Source organism: Danio rerio, chromosome 1 (assembly GCF_049306965.1).
Source record: "Danio rerio strain Tuebingen ecotype United States chromosome 1, GRCz12tu, whole genome shotgun sequence".
NCBI lineage: Eukaryota > Metazoa > Chordata > Actinopteri > Cypriniformes > Danionidae > Danio > Danio rerio.
In genome coordinates, this window is record NC_133176.1 from 33,606,945 (window position 1) to 33,629,053 (window position 22,109).

The window sequence follows — 22,109 nt, forward strand, 5'->3', positions numbered from 1 at the left end:
TTCATTCAACACACCAGTGAGGGTTTTACAAAGAAAAACAGCTGGATTAAGCCTTAAGAGACTTAAACTGGCACTTTTCTGGCCCATTTATCTAATGACTACATATTTGTATACTGTGTATTCTGTCACTTCCTCTGTCTTTGAGAGGATTAGATTTCTTTTCTCTGTGTTGACAATTAAATGAATGTGTGTGTGCCATTTCATCTGTCATGAGCAAACTTTAATTAACAAGATTAGCACATTAGGCCGTAATCTCATCACTAGTCTTTGCTCTAAACAGATTATATTAGCTTCAGTAAAATCTGTGTCTTTGATGCTGTTTAGTTTCATAAAACATATTTCAAATCCAGGGGGTCACCGGCCCCTGTTTAAATCAGTTTGGCTCATGTAGTGCCCCTCTCCTCTAAGTGATTTATATCAAAGCTCAGACATAAAGATGCACTTTACATGTAGAACACTGGATGTTACTTGCTACTGCAACAATTGTTACAATGTTGCTTAGCGAGGTTCACTTTCAGACAAATGATTTTTTCAACACAATTCTAAACATAATAGTTATAATAACTCATTCCTAATAACTGATTATTTTATCTTTGCCATGATGACAATATATAATATTTTACTAGATATTTTTTAAGGCACTTCTATACAGCTTAAAGTGACATTCAAAGGCTTAACTAGGTTAATTAGGTTAACTAGGCAGGTTAGAGTAATTAGGCAAGTTATTGTATAACAATGGTTTGTTCTGTAGACTATCAAATAAATATATAGATTGAAGAGGATAATAATATTGACCTTTAAAAATGGATTTTAAAAAATTAAAAACTGCTTTTATTCTAGCTGAAATAAAACAAATAAGACTTTATCCAGAAGAAGAAAATATTATTGTTTGGGAAATATTTAAATAATAATAATAATAATTCAATAGGTGGCTAATAATTCTGACATCAACTGTATGTGTTATATACAATTACCAATTTGAGCCTCTGTTGTCAATGATAAAGATGCACTTCATGGCGAAATCGAGAGTGAAAGCAAAAGATTCAAATGGGTTTTGTGCTGTCATTTACCATGCAACATGGATGCATTCTGTTTAGAATTACTGTGCTTTTTTTTCTGTAAGGTTACAAAACAATTGTGAGGACAAATCTGTCAAAATGATGAACATCATTAACCAAAAATCTTCAATTAACATGACCTGATATCTGATACTCCTATGACACAATCGTCCCGTCTAAAAATTCTGCTTTTTTAAATAGCTGCATCATGCATGCCATTTAAAACAAATGATAGCTGTGCATCAAGTAATGACTTTACACACTTAAACAGCTCTCTGCTATTTGCAGATGTAAAATTAACCCTATTTATGAAACAAAACCCTGGTTTTTGTTATAACCTTATGGATATTCTTACCATATTATTCCAGCTGTAATGCTGTGTCTGATGATGGTTACCCCTGCACTGCTTAACTTTTGTGTTGTCTGTTTACTACTATTAAGCAAACAATATTCTCTGACTTTTTAAGTGTGTCATCACAGAAATCCGCCCAATAATCTGTCAGTGCTTGCACCAATTGAATAACTTGGCCCCTCTCTGTGAACTGTGGCCCCACCTTGGCCCCTGCCTTTACTAATTCCTACATCCGCTACTGCTCTACTGATACATCTATGGTCAAAAATCCATAGCAAAGAACATTTGACACTTAATGTGGAAAAATAGCGATGTAAAGTCCCTCTGATTTCATTTGACACGCATTATTATGAGATTTTGGACGTTCATCCATTTGTCGCGTGAATTCAGATTCACACTGATGATCCTTAATCACTGATGGTTTGGAGTTGTAATGATACGTTGTGCAGCTAATGTGTGATGGAAGATCAGAGAGCGGCTCGTCAGAGTGGAAGAAGAGACCACTTTATCTAATTGTGGTATTAAAGCAGAACTATCAATACAATCTGAATGACTGATCCTTTATACATAACCCCTTACAGCCCTTGGCGGTGAGCGCAGCCTCAATTTATTGCGATGGATGTTAGGTCAGCGTTACATAGCAGTCAATTCATGGGAGCAGAAAGAAGCGACCCTCTGTAAGAATCCAGCATGGTGTTTTATAATGACAGAGAAGCGCTACCTTTTTTTCCAGTTTGAGTTAAAGAGGCACGAAGGGAAAGAAAATAAGGAGAAAAACAGGAAAAGAGACAGCAAGCGTAGGGCAGTGTGAGAAGAAGAAAAATGAAAGAGAGGATTCTTGTAAACAGCCCTGAGCGCCCATAAAATAAATCGTATTTCCTATCATTAGCATACTTGAAGGGTGGTGAGAAACTGTTGGAGACAGACTGTGAGTGAGAGAGAAATGCTGTTTTCTTGCTTTTTCCACTGGCCTGTGTGTAATGTGCTTTCTAAAAGCATATTGCAATGCAAATTTGAAGTGATTCTTTTTAGCCAAGATCATTCTCTATTAAACATACACGCTGGTAAAAGCGGCTGCAGACCTGGATGGACTGAACCTTAAAAATAGTCTGAGGCTATTACAGTTAGCACAAAACTGTTTTAGCCTTTCCTATGGCATTCAGCGCTGTCAGATTTTTAAAACAATCATCATGGGTAAAAGAATCCACAAAACGAGATCCTTTATTTTGCATCAATGGATACAAAATAGACATTTATTCGTAACAGAGAAAACTAAAATGGAAATTCTTTCACAATGCCAAAGTACCACAACTGACAACAACCACAACAACAATCTATTATTTGATGGGTTTCCTTGCAACATTATTTTTCATGCCAGATGTCTTTAAATTACTGATTTTCTGCACAAGAGTGTTGAGAATAAATTAAAAAATATAATGTGCAAAAGTTCCACAGTGACTGGTACTGCACTATTTATTTGTCATATTATTGTAAGCGTACTATTTATTTTTAAAAATCTTGGTTGTCACCAATACTGTGTAGCGAATTATTTAATCAATATTAATAATTAATAATAACAGGTTAATATTTAATTATGAACATTTGGGTTGACTTTATTGTTAATGGAAGTCAAAATAGAGCGTCATAGTGGTGCAGTAGGTAGCACAATTGCCTCACAGCAAGAAGATCGCTGGTTCGAGCCTCGGCAGCCTCAGTTAGCATTTCTGTGTGAAGTTTGCATGTTCACCCTGTGTTCGTGTGGGTTACCTCTCTGTGCTCTGTTTTACCCCAGTCCAAAGACATGAGATATAGGTGAATTGGTAGCTAAATTGATTGTAGTGTATGTGTGTGAATAAGTGTGTATGGATGTTTCCCAGAGAAGGGTTGCGGCTGCGTAAAAAATATGCTAGATAAGTTGGTGGTTTATTTTGCTGTGGTGACCCCCAGAATTAATAAAGGGACTAAGCGGAAATAAAAGAAAATGAAAAAATGAATGAATGATAGCCAAGATAAAATTGTATTATTATTATAATGTATATTAATCTAAAATTGCATTAAATTGAACTGCTCATCTGTTGGAGCATCAGAATTCCAGCGAGGTTATAAGATGAAATTGTCCAAAATAGAGAAATGGCTTGATGCTGAAAGTCTCTAAAGAGTAGAAAGAAGCCTGGCCTCAGCTTGTGTGAGGCCCAAGGCCTGGGTCACATTTTGGTTGGTGACAGACTGAAAAGGTGAAGAAGAATAATGCCAGGTTTATACTTGATTCATCTGCTAGTTCGATTGAGTGCGCGCGTGACATGTGTGCGGCGCATGATTTCGGCTGGCGGAGCGCATGATGTTTTTGGAGACTCGGGTGAATAGTTCGCATGGCGCCACATTTGATTTGAGTCGAATATAAACCACTTTGAAGAGATTGTCTAATTTATGATCTGTGATCATAAATAAAAAATATTTATAAAAAATATAAAAAATACACAAATAAAATATTTTTGTAGAGTAACCCATGTTCTGTTGTCATTAATATTTTAAGAAACTTTAATAGGTAAAATTGTCCGATATATGAACAAAAGCAAGTGATGCATCAAAGTTTGATTTGAAAAAAAACTTGAATGGTTATAAAAATCCTTATAATCATTTAGTAATTAACAAAAATAATAAAAAAACAATTAGTTTAAAAATATTGAGCAATATTAATGATATGACGTAGTTCCGGAAACTGCCTCGTTCCCTGAGGAGGGGAACTTCAGTGCTATAAGTGGATTTGATCCTGGAAAATCCACGTATGGGAGGATTCGTTTCAGAAGCCGCTTGTCTGAAAGAGTATTAAATGGGCCAATGAAGCAATGAATTGGCAGCGTAAGCTTGCGCAGGTGTGCCTCATTGGCAATTACCGCAGCATATAAGCACACCTGGAGCGAGCAAAGGCCATCCTTTTAAGCTGAAGAGACTTTCTAACAGCTAAGGGACAGTCATTATGGCGATGGAGTACAGCACTTCCGTTCCCCTCCTCTGGGAATGAAGGGTTACTTCTGTAACCTCAAACGTTCCCCTTCGGTTGGGGAACTTCAGTGCTATAAGTGGATTTGATCTTGGAAAATCCACATATGGGAGAACTATGGAAAATGCCATAATGACTGCACCTTACCAACGCCCCCGATGAGGGGATAGTCAAGCATGGGAGGCGCGGTCCTCCAACGTGTCCCTGGCCCTAACTTATCCCACTTCAACAGAAGTTTTATGGATTTAGATATATTTTTTGGGAAGTCGTGAGCGTCTAGATAATTCTAGGAAATACGACAGTACGTTGGGAAGCGTGCAATCCCGATAGGGAGGACGCTGCAGAGGCCATCCGCTATCCAAGGGGGGAATAGATGGCAGAATTTAATATGGACTAGCCCTAAGAAGGGGGAGTACGCATAGAAAAAAGTGGTTAGCAGAGAGGGAGTCAGTGCTGGGGGCCACGGAGGAATCTGCAGGGCTCACCTGACGGGGAACTTTACTGACAGATAAAAAGGCGCATGTAGGAACCTTGGGCACATATCGCGGGCGGGGTCTCAGGACGTGAGAGAAAGCCAGCCCAATTACAGGCACAAATTACTGACCGAAAAAATGCCTCCGGGTCCCTGACCCTCTAATCGATATCAACACGACCAGCAGAGCTGTCTTCAGGGACAGAAAGATACTGAGTCGAGGATCGAAGGGATCTGATGCGGCTTGTGTAACGAGGGCGAGATCCTAAGAGGGCATGAGAGGGGGCGGGGTGGATTAATTTGGCTAGCGCCCCTGAGGAACCGGATGATAAGGTTATGCGTTCCCACAGTGCTGCCAGCCACCACGTCATGAGAGCGGAGATGGCAGCCACGTAACCTTGAGTGTGAAGGGCGACAGCCTGCTCTCCAGCTACTCTCAGCGTAATGAAAGCACAACGCTGATCTGGCAAATTACGGGGGTCTTCTCTGCGAGAGACGCACCATTGAGTGAATAGACTCCACTTCAGGGCATAGGCGCGCTCGGGGAGGGGGCTCTAACCCGAGTGATGGTATTAGCCACCGCAATCGGAGGTCACCCAAGTCTTCCTCGCGTCTAAGGACTTCCAAAGTTCGGCGAGGGTGCTAGATGGTGCCCTGTCCCTAAGAGAGTAGGTGCTCTCTCGAAGGGAACTGCCAGGGGAGGGCCATCGCGAGGAGGGAGAGCTCTGACATCCTGGTCCAGTTGAGCCAGAGGGGCGCAACCAGCAACCTGTTCCTCGTCCTCCCTGACCTTGCAAAGTAACTGCACGAGCAGGCTCACTGGGGGAAACGCGTATTTGCGCATGCCCCGAGGCCAGCTGTAAGCCAGTGCATCTGTGCCGAGAGCCATCAGTCAGGGAAAAGAACAACTGGCAATGAGCGATCTCGGGGGAAGCAACAGATTGATCTAGGCTTCCTCGAACACGACATAGTCGTCCGAAGAGTTTAGTCGGCTGCGGCGCGAAGCTCATAAGCCTGGGTTGGACCCACCCGTGTGCAGCTCGGCCAGCGCCTGCGCTTGGTAGCGCAGGTAAGTGGCTATCGCATGCAAGGCGGAAGCAGCCTGGCCCACAGCCTTGTAAGCTCTAGCTCCGAGGGAGGCAGATAACTTACAGGCTTTGGATGCGAGACGAGGCGGACCCCGCCAAGAAGAGGCGCCGCGCGGATTGACCGCCATCGCGCACTCAACCTGAGAAATCGCCACATACCCCCTGGCCGTTTCACCGTCAAGAGTGGTGAGGGTGGAGGGACACGCAGCACGAGCATAAAAAAAAGTGCCCTTCAAGACCGCGTGAGCCTACTGTGCACCTCCGGGAAGAAGGGGACGCCCCTCTAGTCGGTCCGGCCGCGGAGCTGGAGGATAAACCATCTCCAACCCACGGCTGAAGCAGCCCGGGAAAGCACGGCTAACATGTCCGTTTCAGGATCCGTTTTGACAGCGCTCACCTGCCCGGAGGGGGCGAGCGGGTCTGGATCATCATCGGACAATGAAAGCCCACCCTCCGATGCCGCGGTGGACGTCTGGTCTCTGCTGTCATCGAGCGTAAAGGCTACCATCTGTTAGACAGATCGCTTCCCCCGCTCGAAGCTTGGATGGAGCACTTGGAGGAGCGGGAGGTCCGCGGGCCCGTAGGCGACGGATTATCTCTCGCTGAACCCTCAGATCTGCCCGAGTGCCGGCTGCAGAGCAGGGGACAACTGGGGTGGTTTGCCCTTTTGCAAAGGCTAGCCGCGAACTTTACTGCGCAACAGTCATGGCATTGCAATGACGACATGAACTGCCCACAAGCAGCGCATTAACATGCTGGACCCCCCAGGCATGCAACGCAGTGCCCATGCCCATCATCCGAGGACAGGAAACCACAGCATCCAGAAACGCACAGTCAGAGCGCCGTCCTGAAAAGGACGTGCTGCACGACTGTGTTGCTCTCTTTGTGAAGTTGCAACTTTATACGCACCGCTCTGGAGGACCTAACCCAAAGAATGCCAGGAAAGGGAGAAACCCAGCTTGACCATATGCCGCTGCGTGTACACACTCTGGACCGGGAGAATGCTCTCGTTCGCTCGGAATCGCTGGATCACAGCAGGAAGAACCCTCATTGACTCGATCAGAAAGTCTCTAAAGCGAAAATGATGGCGTTTGCTCGCTGCAGGTGTGCTTATATGCTGGGATAATTGCCAATGAGGCACACCTGCGCAAGCTTACGCTGCCAATTCATTGCTTCATTGGCCCGTTCAATACTCTTTCAGACAAGCGGCTTCTGAACCAAATCCTCCCATACGTGGATTTTCCAAGATCAAATCCACTTATAGCACTGAACGTCCAGTTCTTTTCACGTGTAAATGTGTAAGTCTTTGAAGATTGCCCATCAAAATTGTTACCATGGTGATTCGGTGCTTAGGTATGTGACATGTAACCTCATGGTGGGGTGGGTTTCTGGGGGCTGCTTAAAAAGTTTATATAATGAAACATATCTGTTTGATCTTCCATTCGCTACAACTTCTTCCATTCGCTACAACGTTTATTGTCAATACCAGTACCATCATGACATTCCTAGAAACTCACAATTCTGTATTGCAGGCAATATCCCAAGGCAGAGTAGTTTTTAGACAATATTAGAATAAATTCTTATCATTCTGTAATGACACAGCATTGATAAAGACTACAAAATATAATTTATTCAAAACAAAGAAAACAAATGAAACAATAAATTTAGTATACTGTACAGAAAAGCACTAGAGACTACAATCTACAGTTATTTAGTAGCTATTTCCAGTCTTGAAGTTGAATGGATTGAGTAGCATTCCAAGTTTGCTTGGAAACAGTAAAAAAGCACTGAAATCTTTCATGGTATTTCACTTTTTAAAAAATAACATGGCTTGTTTTTGTAAGAATTAGTAGTGAGGATTTTTGAGTCACATTTTTCAGGTTCCATTAATGTCAAAACAGAAAATAAAGACTCAAAAAAGTCTTCAAAAATACTGATTCAGTCGGAAAATGCCTGTTTTGAGTTACTCACACAATCAAGTCATTTAAAATCAAAGTCATTTATGTCATTGAAACACTGATTTATTCAGGAGAAAAGCACCACTACTGAGTGATAATTTGAGCTTTGGAACATAAATACAGAGCTCAGCACATGATGAGGATTTGAATTTGATAAAAACGACTCGTTCATATACTCGTTCATATATATATTTGATATTTAAATAATATCAAAAATCAATTATTATAATATTATTATCATCATTCATTCATTCATTTTTCTTGGCTTATAGTCCAGGCCCGACCCTAACCAATTTGGCCCCTTAGGCAAGATTTCAGGTAGTGCCCCATCGCATCGCAGTAAATTCCACTGCTAGTGTACATACAGTTGAAACCACAAGTTACACTTTATACACTTTATAAAAAGGCACATTACCATTTTAAAAAAGTAAGATGTTAATGTGACTAAACTTTTTTTCGCTTTTGGGTAAGTTCATTCATTCATTTTCTTGTCTGCCTCGTTTAAACTTCTGAGTCAAGTGACCGGCGTAACCAACGGGGCATGCAACACGCGTAGCTGTGCATTTATACTTCTGCGCGCAGTTTCTGTTGGTCTGCATTAACATTTCCAAAACGCTAGTTGGCAGTGAGGTGTTAATGTGTCTCTGTGTCGAGTTTCTTCGCCTGTGTTTGGTTCTTTCTGAATGCTTCCGGGATGTACAAGTGGCTCAAACTCGCTCATTTTGAGGCAAGAACCGGTGGATGTGCAACAACTTTAACTATGAGGTAAACACAAAACAAAACTTTCCATCCAGAGCTCCTTCACCGGACTCGGCCACGGCGTAGGGCTATGCATCGACGCATAGGCTGTGCCGTAGCATATGCTTGCATTTGACGGAGAAGTATAAATCAGCCTTTAGTCCCTTTATTAATCCGGGGTCGCCACAGCGGAATGAACCGCCAACTTATCCAGCAAGTTTTTACGCAGCAGATGCCTTCCAGCCGCAACCCATCTCTAAGAAACATCCACACGCACATTCACACACACACTCATACACTACGGACAATTTAGCATACCCAATTCACCTATATACCACATGTCTTTGGACTGTGGGGGAAACTGGAGCACCCGGAGGAAACCCATGCGAACGCAGGGGAACATGCAAACTCCACACAGAAATGCCAACTGAGCCGAGGCTCGAACCAGCGACCCAGCGACCTTTTTGCTATGAAGCGACAGCACTACCTACTGCACCACTGCTTTACCCTTTTTTGGGTAAGTTACGATGATCAAGTTTGTTTCTGTTATGCTTAATAGAAGAATAATGGGAACTTTAAACAATATTAACTGTAATGCTACAAACAACAGCTAGATTTACAAGTATGGAAAATGAAGAGCATTTAATCGACATTCACTTTTTACAGTAAGATTAAATATACGGGGGTAATATGGGTAAATACTTAAACAGGATGATAACAGGCTAAAACCGGAGGGTAACTCCTCTCCCGTATTTCACAATACTGTTAGAAATTCCCCTTTGAAAACTGTGATGCCTAATAACTTTTTTAGATAAAATCTTCCTGGTAACAGTGTTATTGATTGTGTTCATTACTGTTTCATAAATTTCATGCATCACAACCATACTGGAACAAACGCTCAATAAACAAGTTATTTATTGACTGAGTTTCCATTTACACAGATTATTGAGTTCAACTATGTCTATTTACATATAGACCACAAATCCTTTTATTTTCATTTCTTAATAGACACAGGAAGTAATCAAACTAAACATGTTAGAAATGTTAGCAGCTCACTTTATTTCTTTAATTGTTCATTTTTCTTATAATTCATATTTTTATGAGCGGCACGGTGGCTCAGTGATTAGCACTGTCGCCTCACAGCAAGGAGGCCAGAAGGCATTTCTGTGTGGAGTTTGCATGTTCCCGTGGGTTTCCTCTGACTGCTTCGGTTCCTCCACAATCCAAAGACATGTGGTATAAGTGAATTGAATAAACTAATTGGCTTTAGTGTATAAGTGTGTATGTGAATGGGTGTTTCCCAGTACTGGGTTGCGGCTGGAAGGGCATCCGCTGCATAAAAACATTTGCTGGAATAGTTGGGGGTTTATTCCGCTGTGGCAACCTCTGAAATAGAGATTAAGCCGAATAGGAAATTAATAAATCATATTTTTATCTTATTGATGCTAATAATATTTCCCAATAATGGCTTGAAGCTGGAAGGGCATCCACTGTGTAAAACATATGATGTATAAGTTGGCTGTTGAATAAAGGGACTAAACTAGAGCCGGCCCCTGGCATGGGCAGTAAAGGCAAATGCTAAGAGTGTCCTACATCCATGGGGGTGACAGAAATGAGGGAAGAACAAAGTACAACTTCCACTATTCTTAAAATTAGTTGGCATAATAGCTTTAGAAAGAATAAGCTCACATTAACTTAGCTACATAGTGCAAAGCCTACTAAGTAGTAGTTGTAGTATTAATAATAATTATAATATAGCCTACTCGCCTAAGACACCATCCATGGTATATTCTAATACAGTTTATTAATTCTTTGCATTCGCTAATTAGTATTTTACTGCAATGACAATAAAATACAGTAGGGGCAATTTTGGATACACACAGCATTTCCGGAAATCATATTTTCCACTGATTATTAGAACCTTGCTGTGATTGGATAAGGGAGAGGAGACAGCTTTAAGTAGTTGGTGATGGCTAGATGGTGCAATGACTGAGCTTTTGTCCTCACATCCAGACCTGCTGCTTTTGAAAGCTGAAGTTACGTATATGATTTAGTAAAAAGTGTTCACTTGTGTTGAGGCTTCATAAGAAAAACATCTGCTATTGTTATTCTCTTTAAATTGCTCAATAACATAGCAATATTGGTTCTCTTTATTTTGTTTCTTTTTGGGTTAAGAGAAAGGTGGGTGCCAATTTGTTTTGTATTAGCATTTTATCCTGTTTTTATCAGTAGATGAAGTTACTTTGTTGATTCTATTTTTTTTCTTTTTTAGATTAAAGAGGCTATCTCAAAAAAAGTTAGCTTTTATATTTGTTGTTGGCCTTGCCCCCTTCTGAATCCAATACTCAGTTTTTTATTGGCAATTCTGTTAATACTTATGTAGTTAGTTCTTTGCTGTTATACATTATTCACCACCAACTATTTATTTCTGTTGAAGTCAGTGTTGCTAGATATATCTGACTTTTTCAGCCCAAAAGCTGTTAAAAAACCACCAAAATGCCCAAAAAAACGCCCAAATATATTAAATAAATAACTAATTTTTAAATTAACCTAGTTTAAATTAACCTAATTATTTAACTGTCAGAATATTTAACCACACAGCAACCAACACCAGCAGTCACAGAACCACGACATAACCAGGTTTTATCGAAACATTGCCCCCTTTTACCCATAAACTGCACTTGATGTTAGAGTAGGTTTTACTTTTGAAATGGGGTATAAATTCATCCCATTTGGCATTTTAAATTCTTTTGAACATACAGTAATTAGATACTGGTCATCAATCAGACAACACTTCTATGTTCGGAAAAAAATGATCGATAAAAGTGTCATGATAACTGCAGGTGCTGCTTGAGGCACGTGAATGGGGAGTCAGATTTGTCCAGGGAGTAAGATTTTGATACAACTTTTTCTCTTGTGGATGGGGCCACGCGGTTTGTGCTATGCAATGGTCAATACTGACTGTATCGAGTAGGGGCACACAGTTACGTTTCATAGAATAAATTGAATAGAAAAGTTACATTTCAAAATCTCCCAAATTTTGTCAACTATGCCATTTTTTAATCGCTCAATCTGGCAACACTGGTTGCAGTCTTTACCCAGGGGTGTCAATCTCAATTTCTGCATGTTTGCAGCCCTGCACAGTTTAGCTTTCTTTCACCCTAATTTAACACACCTGATCATTTGAGGCATTCAGATTTATTTGAAACCTGCAGGTAAGTGTGTTAAAGCAGGGTTGGAATTAAACTCTGCAGGGCTGCGGCCCTCCAGGAACTTGTTGACACCCCTAACCTAGACTAACTTAAAGGATCAGACTGACCAACAGGAACACAGAGAGGATTCCTGTTGGGCTGAAAACTGATTTGGTCTGCTGCCAGTCAGATTCATTCATTCATTCATTCATTCATTTATTCACATAGAGCATTATGCTGTATTAAACTGATCATGTCCAAATGCAGCATTCAATTTAAATAAGAATAATTTATTTAAATCTGTTGTTCTAAATTTATAAATATAATGTATGTTTAAAGTTGGTGGTTTTGCCAGTAGAAAACAGTTCTGTTTGAAACAATATTGCATGAAAAATGATGGGGCAATTTTTGCCATTAATATGACTGGTTTCAGTTTCCAGAAAAGGTAAAAGGTAGTTCTCAAACCAGACTTCTTCTGACCCTGGGTCGGGCATACAAATTCTGTCCCTAAAATAATTGACAGAACCAGTGACAAACTGCAGCTAAAGTCCAACATGCACTGGAAACATGTCTGATTTATTGGCGGCAATGCGAACCAAACTCCTGTTCTGTCCATACAGAAACCGGGCAGCCCCTAACAGAGCACCTCTGACCCCATACGCCCTCCCAGAGCAGCCCTAGAGAATGCCATGTGGAACACATTCAAATGTCTTCTCCACTCCAATGTGGACTAGGTGGACATACTCCTATGAAACCTTGAATATAAATATATCAAAAACTGCTACTTGGATTTCCACGCAAAACCATATATTGTAGGGTTAAGAGAATAGTGGGAAAATCGTACAAACGAATGTTCTGAGTAAAATTGCCTTGTTGATGCCAGAGGTGAAGAATGGTCAGACTGGTCTGAGCAGATGAAAGGCAATGGTGTCTCAAATAAAAGTTCACTAAAACCAAGATTTTCAGGAAACTGAGACAATTCACATGAGCTCATCAAAACTTGACAACAGAAGATTGGCAAAGAGAATTCCCGGTAGGATGAGTTTAGAATAAACAACACAAAAGCATCAACCCCTCCTGTCTTGTATCTATGGTGGCTGCTGGGTGTAAATTTAAAGTTTTATGCACATTAAATGGCCTTGAGAAAGTCCCTTCCTTTATTATTACAATGCTTTTGACTGAACCACAAGTTTACTGGCCCATTGAGAAAGGTCCTGTTGTCCCCATATATAACATTATTTACCTTTCTAACACAGTAAATAGCTTAACTGAGTCAGTTCTATGGTAAATTGTTTTACTGTTGCTTGTGCATTCTATTCTTAAAAGGTATTTAATTTATCATGCTTTTTTTCTGACTTTTGCTGTTTCTTTTTTATGAATAACAACATTTTGTATATAACAAAGAACTGCATGTGCATCATGCTCAGAAACTTGCATATAAAGACAGCGACTTAAGATCTCGACTTAAGTTGTCAAATAGTTCCAATTGATGACATGAGTAAGATATCAAGAACCACTTTCAGTCAGTCAGTATGAATATGGTTTCGTTTTCCACTGTGGCAATGATAACAAAGATCTCCAAAATGTAATACAAAGTGTACATGTACAAAAGAGTAATGTAAACACAAGTGTAAATGTACACTCGGAATGTACATGTACACATGGAATGTAATCACAAGAGTACATGTACACAAGAGTAATGTAAACAGCGATATGGAGGAGGATCAGATATTTCTGTTTTGGGGCCTCCTTTTATATAATATTTACTTTGTTCAATAACAAAAAAAAAATAAACAACAGGCTTCCACTAAACCAGCTATAGAGAAACTGACAGCCAGGCAACAGAGTGGTGACGTCACTCACAAATGCGCCATAAGAGTGCAGCATACATTTAAAAGTAAGCATGATCAGGAGCCGCAGCAGAGCACTGAAAATCTATTGGAAATACTCTGGTAAAATAAATGTTTGTATTTTAAAGATATGGCATGTGAAAATGAAATACAATGCCACCTGTATTGTTTGGTGCACTTTGTCAGTGTAGATAATTGAACAAATCAGATCTTAAACACGGTGGGTTAAAAAAATGATATAACAGTTCATTGGAAGCAACAGGCAGGCTTATTCAAAATGAATAGACTCAATGCATAATATTTGTTTGAAAGAAGACAATCATGCTGAGGTGAAATTTAACAGAAACAATGTGCAAAATACTCCACAAACAAGTAAACAAACAAACAAGCAAGCAAGCGAACAAATTAATAAATTGACATAACAAGAAAACCACATTGCTTTTAGTAACTTCACTTTAACAATTATTTCACAATTATTTTTTACTATTTATGGACTGATACTGTGGAATCTTATTGGTCAGAAAAGCCACTTTAACTACATTATAAACATTCTCTTCACTGGTAATACAGTCGTCATATTAAGAAAAGATCATATTTACGAGTACAATTATTGTTAATCACTGTAATGCTTTAAATTAAATTAATGCTTTAAATAAAAAATAATGTTAACATGCTTCATGAGAAAGACATTAATGCAGGTCACACAGGAGTTTTACAATGACAGTATTCTATAGCATCAAATCACAGAATTCTCAATAAATAGTGAGAATAAGATCAAGTGAAAAAGATGGAAATGGAAGCAAAAAAATTGTGTTGTCACTTAACCACCCCCGCAACACTGCTTGCATTATTCCACAAATATTTGTTAGATTTCTTTGATTTAGAAAGCTGCATAATTAATTTTAGTCAGATATGTCATGTGTTAAAGCAAGGCTGGACTGTCACGCATAAGAAAAATATTTTCAAAATTAAATAATTTCAAGAGTGCTTGGTCCAGCCAGTTGTACAGAATATGCACAGCTGCCCACAAAACCAGTCATTCATTCATTCATTCATTCATTCATTCATTCATTCATTTTCTTTTCGGCTTAGTCCCTTTATTAATCTGGGGTCGCCACAGCGGAATGAACCGCCAACTTATCCAGCAAGTTTTTACACAGCGGATGCCCTTCCAGCCGCAACCCATCTCTGGGAAACATCCACACACACATTCACACCAACACTCATACACTATGGACAATTTAGCCTACCCAATTCACCTGTACCGCATGTCTTTGGACTGCGGGGGAAACCGGAGTACCTGGAGGAAACCCACGCGAAGGCAGGGAGAACATGCAAACTCCACACAGAAACGCCAACTGAGCCGAAGTTTGAACCAGCGACCCAGCGACCTTCTTGCTGTGAGGCGACAGCACTACTTACTGCGCCACTGCCTCACCCAACCGCTAATTTATCCAGCATATTTTTTTTATGCAGTGGATGCCCTTCCTGCCACAATCCATCTCTGGGAAACCTAGACACACTCATTCACACTCATACACCATGGACAATTTAGCCTACCCAATTCACCTGTACTGCATGTCTTTGGACTGTGGGGGAAACCGGAGCACCTGGTGAAAACCCACGCGAATGCAGGGAGAACATGCAAACTCCACACAGAAATGCCAAATGACCCAGCCGAGACTCGAATCAGCAGCCTTCTTGCTGTGAGGCGACAGCATTACCTACTGCGCCACTGTGTCACTACAAAACCAGTCATAAGTAACGTTTTTTAAAGATTGAGATTAACAGTACACATCACTGAAAGCTTGATAAATCAGCCTTCCACTGATATATGATTTGTTAAGGTACAATATTTGGCCAAAATACAACTTTTGAATATCTGTCATCTGAGGCTTTAAAAAATCCAAATGATGATAAAATTACCTTGAAAATTGTCCTAATTGAGCTTTAATACAAATTCAAATTATTAATTAAAAATTATTTTGATATAGAAATATACAATATATATTTATGCAATATGATCTTTACATTTTATTTTAATGATTTTGGCTTTTACCCATTTGATACGTTTTGGCTATTGCCAAAAAGCAACATGGTAGCTTAGTGGTTAGCACTGTCACCTCACATCAAGAAGGCTGCTGGTTCGAACCCGACTGGGTCATTTGGCATTTCTGTGTGGAGTCTGTCGCGGTTCTCCCTGTGTTCACATAGGTTTTCCCCAGGTGCTACGGTTTCCCCCACAGTCCAAAGACATGTGGTATAGGTGAATTAACTAAGTAAAATGGCCAAAGTGTATATGCGTGAATTAGAGTGTATGGATGTTTCCCAGTACTGGGTTGCAGCTGGAAGGACATCAACTGTGTAAAGCATATGCTGGATAAGTTGGCGGTTCATTCCGCTGTGGCGACCCCTGATAAATTAAAGGACTATTCCAAAGAAAAATTAATAAATAAATGAATATTGCCAAAAATATACCTCCCTATCTTTTATTGACTTCTATTGAAGGATTGTTCAATGTGAAATCCCATTGGTCAGAAAAGCCACTTTAGCTACATTATGAACATTCTGTTCACTGGTAATACTTGTACAGTCAAGTCATATTGGAAAGATGATATTTACGAGTTGAATAAACATTAATGGCAACACAAAGTATTAAGTGGATCAGCTGATACCTCATTAAACATTTAAACAGTGGCAATTGTGTATAAAAAATTACGTTTCCAAGAGTGGTTTATTCAAACACTGTTTAATAGCTGAAACATTAACTAATAAGTAACATTACAAACAAGTAACATTAAAAGTCTTGTTTGCTTTTGGTAACATCATTAATTACGTTTAAGGAATGATTCAGTGTAGACATGGCAATTTGTTTTGTTTTTTTTGCAATATATATTGCGATATAAATACAATTTAAGCAGATTGTTTCAATAGCTCTATTTGGAATAAATTCATTAATTTAGGTTGATTGAGATTAACCTGAAGGGGATTCAATCATTTGCATTAAAAAAATATTAAAATAGAAATTAAGCATTTTGAGCAAAGATATAAAAAATGAAATAAGCAGTCTTCATAGAATTCAAATATAGAAATCCAATAAGCAAATGCAAAATAGCATTGTAGCCTTCATCATATTAATAATTCTGTAAAACTACCCTTTATTAAAAAGCTACAAATTATACAGTTTCTTGTGCCTTAAAGCTTCAAGCTCTTCTGAAATTCTCACACAGTCACAGTCCTTAAAAACACATGCAAATTATACTTTTTTTTTTCTCTAGTACGGTTACAACTCCTGCTCGACTATGATACCAACTCAACATTGAACGTCCTTCCATGTGATTATAGCGAATGCGCATATTGCGAAATTGATGCTAAAGCGATACATTGTGCAGCCCTAATGGGTTGTATGGTAAATCTCCTGAATAAGAACTAAATTACATTTCTGCTTTAAAAAAAAACTTTTAATTTCACCCTTCTGCCAATATTTATCAATGTTTTATATAAGGAGAATGGCACACGATGCACTTTATAATTGGACAAATGACTTAATGGCATGCCTTCTAAACAAACACAATGTAGGGAACATAAATAACTAGATATTACACCAGTCAACTTTATCAAATGAAATGAATGTAGTTAACTCAAGATTGACTGAAAAGTTAATACTCCTCATTTATAAGAGTTGTCAAAGTTCACAGTACACATATACTGTAAATTTTTTTTTTTTACCCAAATGGTTTGTAGTAATCAGTTTTCTTCAACAGTTTGAGTTACCTTAACTTATTAGGTTTTACAGTACTCAGTTGGTTTGTGTTCCCTTCATTTATTGGATTTTACTGTACTCAGATTGCTTTGTTTACTCAAATGGATTAAGTTCACAGTACTCAATAGGATTAGTTTTTGAACTTAAATGGTTTGAGTTGTCTTAACTTTTTGGGTTTTACAGTGAGAAGAAAGATTAAACTAAGTATACAGCCAACGCATCCAATTCAAACACTTTACTAACGCTACAATAAACTAATGATTTAGTCTGTGTCATGTCCAATAGCGCAGTGGTCCAATTACTCTCTTAGATAAAGGTGAAATGATGTTCACATACGTGGCTCCTCACAACAGGGTGTAAAAAAGACTTATGCCACTCAAAGCACCTCCAGGATCTGTAATGATTCTCGCCTCCTTCATTTCTTGTTTTCACGCTGATTAAAACAAGACCCTAGGAGGTCCAGGGCACTTTTTCCACAGTGGTTTTGAGGACGAGGGTGCGCGTGAGGACAGTGGAGAATGAGAAAACGATTATTTTTGTTCTCAAGCATGTAATTGTTCTTGCGTGTTCAGTGTGCACAAGAGAAGGACCCTCTTACCCTCACTGTTGGGTACAACAGGGGAACTTATCTACTACTTGGGGTTTTGAAAGAGAGTGGGATACATGTAAGGAAAGAAATAGGAAGAAGCAGCTGGAGAAAGTTAAAACAGTGGCGAAGAGAAAGAAAATGAGAAGGAGTGTGTGTCTGGATTGGAGTGGTATACACAGCTCAGTCAGAGCGGAGAGAATCTCCTCAGCCCCATCTGCTCTCGACACAGCTCTCATTACACTCACAGGCCCATCCATCAGCCTGCAGCCACACAACTCTGCCACAGCCCACATTAATGGAAAGAGGAAGGAGAAAGAGACACGGGCAAAGTGAAAAGGAGAGAGACAGGATGCAACCAAGAGAGAATGATAGAATGTGTGGGGTGAGACAGAGAAAATCAAATTATTTCATTTACAAGCTAAATCAGCCTGTGAAGAGGACGATATACTCTCTGATGCTAAATATGCAGAACTATGTCACAACACATAAGCACCCAGACAAAACCCGGGCAAATATCAAACCAGTCAATATATTTGTCCGTATGCCAGTCATGCAATTTTCAGCGTAATGGATGTCAATCTTTGATCAATGTTTTGTGTCCAAACCCTTGACCTTTCCGTCATGTGATCCATTCCATTAGAACAAATCACCTAGCAGTGGATAAATGCCACTGTCATAAAATCACTGAAGCAGAGTAACAGATTTATGGGGACAAATCACTTCAAGAACAACAGCAATGGAAACTTATTTCATTATACACATTTAGATTACAAAATATCAGGTGTAATGAGAAGAAATTCATACTAGACATTTTTTCACAACTACTTTCAATCATCTTAGACATTTGTGAAATTACCTGCTTTTTTTGGCTGATTTTATGTAAAAAAAAATATTTAAAAATATATATATAAAAGTAAAAAAGTAAAAAAAAATATTTTAAATATAAAGGACAGACTTGCCTTTCTTATTTTTTCCCTGGAACACACATACACACACATGCACGCATGCACGCACGAACGCACGCACAAATAGTTTTGGATAATTTAAAATATGTGCAGATGGCTATTATTCTGCTGTGATTTTACTCTCATTCAGAGAAAGTCTGAAAAGCTACTGTGTTGTCTCATACTTCACTGATATTTTCAAAATGTCTTTTATGTTCTGATGAAAAATCGCATCAATTGTGAAAAAAATAAGGACTGAAATTTTACTTTTGGGTGAGCAGTCCATTATCTATGAATACAGGGCCCAAGTAAAGAGTCTACTATAATTTGCTTTCTGTCGGAAGTGGTGTTAGTGAGGCCAGCAGCGCTCTGTGTGGGTCCTAACGCCCCAGTATATATATATGGGGAATCTATACTGCTCAGTCTTTTGCGGTCTTTCGGATGAGACGTTAAAACGAAGTCCTGACTTTCTGTGGTCATTAAAAATCCCAGGATGTCCATCAAAAAAAGAGTAGGGGTTTAACCCCAGCATTCTGGCCAAATTTGCCCACTGGCATCTGTCCATCATGGCCTCCTAACCATCCCCATATCATAACTGGTTTCATTATTCTTGTCTCCTCTTCGCCAATCAGCTGGTGTGTGGTGTGCAATCTGGCACAATATGGCTGCCATCGCGTCATCCAGGTGAATGCTGCACACTGGTGGTGGATGGGGAGATTCTCCCCCAATGTTTTGAGCGAGTGTCTAGAAAAGCGCTATATAAATGAAAGGAATTATTATTATTAATTTTATTGTTACATTTTATTTTGTTGTAAAATATTCTTGTGTTTTTTCTGTCTTCAAAAAATAGTGCTGTCCAATGCAATATCACGTAAACATTTTATTGTTTAAATAATAACCTCATTTATTTATTTATTTTTTTATGATCTGACCTTCATTTGTTTTGCAAAAATGTGCTTATATTTTCTGTCTTTAAAATAACTTTGCATTCTTACTTAAGTAACTTAAGTAAAATTAAGCATGACTTCAGGATTTTTTTAAAAACCATTGTTGTGGAATTTAAAAATGTAGTGCAATCAATGACATTCCTACTTTTTGGCTTAAGCGCTGATAAAAAAAAGAAGAAGAAAAAACACTTATTGAACAAAGGGAAAATATTTATTTATTTCCTATGAAAATATTCCTCGTGTATTATTTTATTGCAGTCAATTCTACTTCAGTGTTCCAACTTATGCTTCTTGAGTATTATATTAAAAAAAGTCTTAAAAGTGCAATGAACTTATCCCAGCTGGTTTTCACTTTGGCAGCACATAGAATTAACGTTAGTGTATATAACAAGCAGCACACTGAGCAATTCTGGACAACAAGCAGACTTAGCAAAGCAATGTGAACTCTGAGTGCTTACCTGCTCTGGGCCCTGAAAACAGATCCGACACAATGGAGTCCTCACTCCACTGTCCGTGCAGCTGTTGAGTGATAACCTTTCATCCAGCTTTTCCTTAGAACAATCCTCAGATGAGCTGCAGCAGTCCAGTGTCCTCGGCGGGTCCACTACGCTATGGGTCCAGTCATCGGGCCCTCGTGTGTCCAAAGCCTCCTCACCTGTTACCGGTTGATAATGTCCGTTGGCTAAAGAGTGGCTCTCTGTGGCGCTGCTCGTCGCATTGCCCTCCGCGTTTAGTTCGTTCATGGGTGTGAAGGCAGGTGGCGATGCCGACGGTGTCGGTGGCCTGAGTAGGAAAACCTTCAGGTCACTGAACAAGACGCAACAGCGGCCTTTCTGCTTGCCCTGGCGGCGCAGCATCGGTCTGCGACTCAACAATCCCCAACACCATACAATGACACCGATAGCCAACAACATGTGCCCGTCTTATGAATAATGAAAAGGCGGTCTATGTTTTTAAACGGCCTCTAATGCTAAGGCTATCTGTTACTGGACTCCAGCAGGTCACATAACACAACTTACGGTTTAGTTTCCAGTGAGGAATAACACTTGTGTCGCTGCTTCAGTCTCCGGAAGAACGCCGCTTTCAACACAGCCTCTCTTTAAGTAGCCGTTTGGACACAGCAAGTTGTTTGTTTTCAAAAGATTCCGAGAGCTACATAAATGAGCGTGTTTCAACTTAGTTGATTGTACGCACGTGTAGACTGTCGACCGCGGTAACGTGCACATGTAACGCTCAAAATCAGTTTATTACCTCCTTTGGTAACCTAATGTTGGTTCAGACATTAAGTAATATTTTTACTTGAATAAAAGCCACGTCGTTTAGATGTTGCCACATTTTAGTTTACTTAAAGAACTGTCACTACTTATGGCGTTTATAAAACTAGGTCAAAAACATCCAAATCGAACATTTTTTACATGAACCAAACAGACAAGTAAATCGACCTGAATAAAAATGTAGGGAATTCCCGCGAACAGCCTCTGACAAAGAGCTTCTACCCTCAGGTACTCTTGCCAGTGGCATCTATTCATCAAAGGAGGAAAACAGAAATGCAAGCTATTCGTCAGTAGGTCCAAACAAACGGTAGCCTTGGCTTGTCTTATTATCAAACAACTAAAGTCTACGATGCACACGCACACATTGTGGACCAGCCATGGAATAGCATTTTCTGTTCTCCAATTTACATTGTCCTCGATCATTAGCCATCTTCCGAAAGCGACGCGAATAGCTGACGTTAATATGAACGCAAAGTGCCTTGCCTGAAACGAAATAAAGCCACAGTCTTGCCAATTAGCCAGCAATTGTCCTTCATCTCATGTTTCGGGTCCGACCGCTTGCAAATGCATCCCTCACAAGTCAGGTGCCAACGTCTTGTTAGTTCAGGCAGTGTTCAGGCAGGCATCTCTTTAAACACCCAGCCCTTGTTGCAGAAATCCCAAGGCAGTTTATATCACTGTCCCGCGTAATGTCAGACATGTCTCTCGAAAATCAGTCCTGAGCTGAAGCAGATTCGCTGTCGACGATGAGGAAATATTTTTTGCCATTCACACAGTCCGTCGTTTTATCACATCTAGCTCCTTTCTTTTGAGTCAAAATGCTGCCGAAATAATAAAGTGGCTCCTGCGTGGTAATCCCAAACCGTTGCGGTTCATGCGGCGAT

At 39.7% G+C, this 22,109-nt stretch overlaps 1 protein-coding gene across 2 annotated transcripts in view; it reads right to left on the bottom strand.

Moving 5' to 3' along the window:
* Nucleotides 1-21,082, bottom strand: part of marchf4a (membrane-associated ring finger (C3HC4) 4a) — an 84,695-nt gene extending 63,613 nt beyond the window's left edge. The window contains exons 1-2 of one of the 2 annotated variants that reach the window (XM_068219393.2): nucleotides 20,971-21,082; nucleotides 20,410-20,734 (exon numbers count right to left, since the gene is read on the bottom strand). In XM_068219393.2, coding sequence (XP_068075494.1) covers nucleotides 20,410-20,694 — 285 coding nt within the window. In that variant the 5' untranslated portion in view covers nucleotides 20,695-20,734; nucleotides 20,971-21,082. 2 annotated transcript variants of the gene reach the window in all.
* Between the last annotated feature and the right edge of the window lie 1,027 nt (nucleotides 21,083-22,109).